This window comes from Atta cephalotes, assembly GCF_000143395.1.
Source record: "Atta cephalotes unplaced genomic scaffold scaffold00013, whole genome shotgun sequence".
Taxonomy (NCBI): domain Eukaryota; kingdom Metazoa; phylum Arthropoda; class Insecta; order Hymenoptera; family Formicidae; genus Atta; species Atta cephalotes.
In genome coordinates this window covers 5,542,739-5,547,918 of record NW_012130077.1, presented here as the reverse complement: position 1 = coordinate 5,547,918, position 5,180 = coordinate 5,542,739, and the positions used below count along the sequence as shown (strand labels likewise).

The window sequence follows — 5,180 nt, the reverse complement described above, 5'->3', positions numbered from 1 at the left end:
ATCGAAATTTCTCTGAAATTTTCTGAAATTTCTTTGAAATTCTTGCTGAAATTTGTCTGAAAATTTTGCTGAAATTTTTTTGAAATTTTATCGAAATGAATTTTTTAGCTAAAAATCGCTGAAATTAAATCGAAATTTCTTTTGAAATGCTGAAATTTTATTGAAAAAGTGTTCCAAAACGTGGAATAATTTCAGCAACATTTTTCCACCAGGAAAAAGACTAAGTTTGTTCATGAATAAAAGTTCTAGAATTCTTTGTCGCCTTTTGAATACTTTGGGTTTATTCTGACATTTCGCAAGGGTGCGTGAAACGAAAAATATATTATTTTTCGTAAAAATATGCATTTTCTCTACCATAATGTCCATTCAATAATGTCAAGTGCACAAATTGACAATTTCGATAATTATTAGTAATATCAGATAATCCACCCTCAAGTTGAAGTTAATGATACGAAATTTTATTTTTTGCGTTATTTTAAAATTATTTCAAAATTATACATATTAAATCCACATTTTATTGAGAAAATTTTGGCTAAATCTTTTATAAGCCTAGTAATTTCTAATAACATTCTAATAACAATGCATTACACGATTACAGCGAATACAGAAATGTCTAAAGTTGTCGATCCCAGTGACGCATAAATACGTTCTCTTTATAGTGCTCAAGTTTTCACTATGTATAATAAGTGACGAGTAATACAAAAATTGTCAAGTATCTCAATAGTGAACATGAATCGATACATAACTTTGAATCAGTTAGGTGATGGAACCTTTGGTTCTGTTGTGCTGGGAGAACGTATTGACACGGGGGAAAAGGTAGCTATAAAGAGAATGAAGAGAAAATATTACTCTTGGGAAGAAGCTATGAATCTGCGAGAAGTAAAGGTATGTTCAAATTAGATAAATAATTAAAAAAACTTTTATTGATTTTCTGAAAGACATGAAACAAGACTGAATAGTATAAGGATTTGAAAATAAAAATAATATTGTGCTATATACATAATATAATTGAATTATGCTTATGATATAAAAATGGCTTGATTATTTTTTGCTTCTCTCGATTAATCTACCAGATCTACCAGATTAAATCAACAATTAATTTTTATCATTTTCTTTCCCATTTCATTGCAGTCATTGAAAAAACTTAGTCACGCAAACGTCGTGAAACTTAAAGAAGTTATACGGGAGAATGATGTGCTGTATTTTGTATTTGAATACATGAAAGAAAATCTCTATCAACTAATGAAAGATAGGTACATCTCTATAGCAGTTTGTATTCTACAAATATTATTAGAAACTGTATTTTAATTGAGATATTTTTAATCATAGGGATAAACTTTTTCCCGAACCAGTAATAAGAAACATGGTGTATCAAGTGTTGCAAGGTCTCGCTTTTATGCACAAACACGGTTTCTTTCATCGCGACATGAAGCCAGAAAATTTATTATGTATGGGTCCCGAGTTAGTAAAGATTGCTGATTTCGGGCTAGCGAGAGAGATCCGATCGAGACCTCCATATACGGATTATGTATCAACAAGATGGTAATATACTTAATTGTAGTAACTAGTCGCAATTCGTAAACATTAGTTGATAATCAAGAAATTTGCAATAATAATCTAACATTTTTGACATGCAAATCTTTTTGATTAATCTCATTGAATTCTGTGTCAGGTATCGAGCACCGGAAGTGTTATTACATTCCACGACTTACAACAGTCCGATTGATATTTGGGCGGTCGGCTGTATAATGGCTGAATTATATACATTTAGGCCACTGTTCCCTGGTAAAAGTGAGATTGACGAAATATTTAAAATTTGTTCTGTAATAGGAACACCTGATAAAGATGATTGGCTAGAGGGGTACCAATTGGCTACAGCTATGAATTTCAAATTTCCAAATTTTACGCGTACGTCGTTGGCTGTGTTAATACCTAATGCCAGTCAAGAAGCAGTCATACTCATGGAAGACATGTTACAATGGAATCCTGTAAAGAGACCAACGGCGCAACAATCGCTCAGGTACTTATAAAATCATACATATAATATAGAATGTTTAATAAATCGTATAATCGAGAAGCAGGACTAAATTTTTAATGATAAGATAAAATAAATGTATAAAATAAATTCTTTTTTATGTAATGTTTGTTTTGAAAAAAACAGTTTTGAAGAACAATTTCAATAATTTTAACAATTTTTCTTATTCTGTCCTGTTACCTAAAGCGTCAATATTATTTATTTTATACATTTATAATCGTATTTAATTTATAATCGTGTGGCAGTAAAAACGAACTAATATGAAATGCTATAACAATAATATACTTGTTTATAATATACTTGTTTATAATATACTTGTTTCAAGAGAAACAAAAATTAATTATAGACTAAATATTTCTGAGATGAAAGAGTTTATATTGGTTATTTTTTAAGATATCTATTAGATTTCTTACAAAATATTGTAGAAATTTCTCTAAAAGAATCCTGAATAATTAGAGACTATCCAATAGTGACTGCCATGATTGATTCCAGGTATCCATATTTTCAAGTCGGCGATCCACATATCATTAATAGTAAAAAAATTGGAGTCGTATCTCAACGAGAACTTGTTATGAACAAAATAAATCTTCCACCTCCTGTGCCTAAACAATATAATTATCCTCAAGAAGACCCCATTATTAATAATTTTATTCAATCGAGGTGGGATATATTTTACTGTGTTTATATTTAAATACATGAGAATTCACTTTTACTTTTACTATTGTAACGAATAATAGATTGAGACACCGTACAAAAGTGTATATACAAGTTATATTTTAAAACGATAAAGAAGCTCGTATAAACGTATAATTTCGTAAATGTATTTATTATTATTTATTTTCTCAATTAATTTTATTAAATTACGAATTAAAATCAAATATTTGCAGAGCATCAGAAAAGATGCTCATTGAATCACAACAGCAGCCAGCGGCCTTACCGTTATTGAATCACAATAATCGTAAACATGATAGCAATGTCTCTAAATGGGACGAGGACGATTTTGCGGATCTTCTAGGGTGTGTTATGATCTATATACAGTCCATTCTACCATCCTCCATTATTAATTAGTTTTTTAATCCTCTAATTGTCTGATTATATTAGAAGCAAAATTGTCCCAGAAAATCCGAGCGCAACACTCATCTCAGATCGCGTATATAAAGAAAATCGTGCCAATTGGAATGCTAATTATCAGCAGTCGGACAGTTTGCATGGCAATGCAAATTGGTCCCTACCAACATGGAAGGAATCACCATCGAGAACATGGAATCACTCAAACCAGTCTAATCAGATGAAGAACTTACGTAAGGTCTCAGCAAAACAACACTATCTCAGTGTGGCTCGGTACGTCGCAGGCCAGAGTACAAATTTGCCATCCAGGTATATAAAATTCCGAAATCCAATCCAAAGAATTCTTATCGCATGCGCGATATTGATAATCGGTTTCTTCTTGATACAATTACAAATCAAACAAAATGTTTTTTCCAAGCACTTAATAAGTATGCTCAAATTTATATCATTTGAAAAGAGTCATTGTCATATAAAACGATTTTATGTTAACGATGTGATTGTTTATAAATCGATTTATATTTTGACTAATACTGTACAAGATTTAGCTGCTGTATTATCAAAATTCTTCCTCTTATTTTCATCAAATATTTCTGAATTTATTGGATCAATTTTTCGAATTTCTCTGATTTTTCTTCATGTTGCACATCTCCTATATCTATATCGAACATTATTGACTAACTTGATTGAATGTCTCGTCGAAGGTTTTATAATAATAGCAGATTTCCTAGACCAAAGCATACAATCATTCGAGCTATATATAATATACATATTACTATATATTTTGGCAATTATTGTTCTGATTATCAAAATTTCGGTAGCATACTGGTAATATTCATTGGATGGCGGTAAATGTATACTGAATGGAATAATTTTTCAAAATTAAAATGCACAAATAAAATGACAAATGTATATTTTAAAATTGTACTAGATCCTTGTGTAGTCCCTTGTAAATTTAAAATTTATAATAAACTATTTATATGTTTTTATTAATGTGTACCGCAGCTTCTTTATCGTTTATCGTTCAAAATAATACTTCTCTCTATTCATTTTCAAGAAATGAGGATTCTGATATCAGCCGATCTAAACTACTATTAAATGGATTCATCGGTCAGGCAACATCCAACAAATATGAAGATTTTACAGAATCTTTTTGGGGGCCTAGAAATAATATTGAAAATCAAACGAGGCAACATTATCTCGCGCGAAACCGTTATATCACCGAACAAAGCTTGAAGTTACCTTATCCCAGCGTGTACGGTACCCAAAATATTAGTGAGTATTTATGAGGACTTATTATATATTGCATTCTTATTTTAAAAAATGATGTAATTTTTTAATTTCATATTATAATGCCATAGTTCCTTCCTATTCCAGAAGAATAATATCTTGAATACACATTTTTTAAACAAAAGAATGCAAATGCATTTTCTATTTTATTTGCAAATAAAAAAATTAATAGATTTACGATATAGTATCAGTTAATATCTCTTTTTAATAGAAACTACCAATAAGCCTATGTTTCAACCAAACCTGTTTGGAAATGTTTTCAACTCAAAAGCTAGCAATGGGCCTCACAGCCGAACAGATTGGGCAGCGAAATACCTTAAATGACCATAATTGTAAAGAGATTTGTTTTTTTAATTCAAATAATTTCGTCATCATAGCCTTATTTTCTAGGCGAATTTTAACTGTGATAGAACGATTATGTCGTTCCATTGTGACAGACATAAATAAGAGGAAAAATTTTTTCCCTATGCATTTTTTTTCTATGATAAGATTTCACGAAAGTGAAATCGCACTTTAATGGAAAAGATAGAGTGTGACATGTAAAATCAAAGAATGGAATCGTCGTGGTGTTATTAAACGCAGCATTTTTATATGATCAAGAGAATGGTTTCCAGAGACGGTTATATAGATTATTACAAGTCATCCACGTTAGTTGATCATGTATGAAAAAAGTTTAATTTTCTAAAAAACAAATAATTTGGAACCCGATGTATATAGAATATATAGATCTATAAGACGTACATTAGATATACATATGCGTATATAGATACATGCATATATATATATATAT

General features: G+C 30.0%; 1 protein-coding gene across 1 annotated transcript; it reads left to right on the top strand.

Annotated features, from left to right (window-relative positions):
- The first annotated feature begins 729 nt into the window (after positions 1-729).
- Positions 730-4,714, top strand: LOC105617616 (serine/threonine-protein kinase ICK). The gene is made up of 9 exons (XM_012199171.1): positions 730-885; positions 1,132-1,253; positions 1,330-1,542; positions 1,673-2,020; positions 2,528-2,695; positions 2,923-3,051; positions 3,137-3,412; positions 4,158-4,375; positions 4,602-4,714. The coding sequence occupies exons 1-9, from the start codon at positions 730-732 to the stop codon at positions 4,712-4,714; spliced, it is 1,743 nt and encodes a 580-aa protein (XP_012054561.1).
- The last annotated feature ends 466 nt before the right edge of the window (positions 4,715-5,180 follow it).

What these genes read in the sequence shown, in the direction of transcription:
- LOC105617616 (XM_012199171.1), top strand. Translation starts at nt 730, where the DNA reads ATGAATCGATACATAACTTTGAATCAGTTAGGTGATGGAACCTTTGGT. An exon ending in GATTATGTATCAACAAGATG is followed by an intron (nt 1,543 to 1,672) that starts GTAATATACTTA and finishes ATTCTGTGTCAG; the next exon opens with GTATCGAGCACCGGAAGTGT. An exon ending in GATTTTGCGGATCTTCTAGG is followed by an intron (nt 3,052 to 3,136) that starts GTGTGTTATGAT and finishes TGATTATATTAG; the next exon opens with AAGCAAAATTGTCCCAGAAA.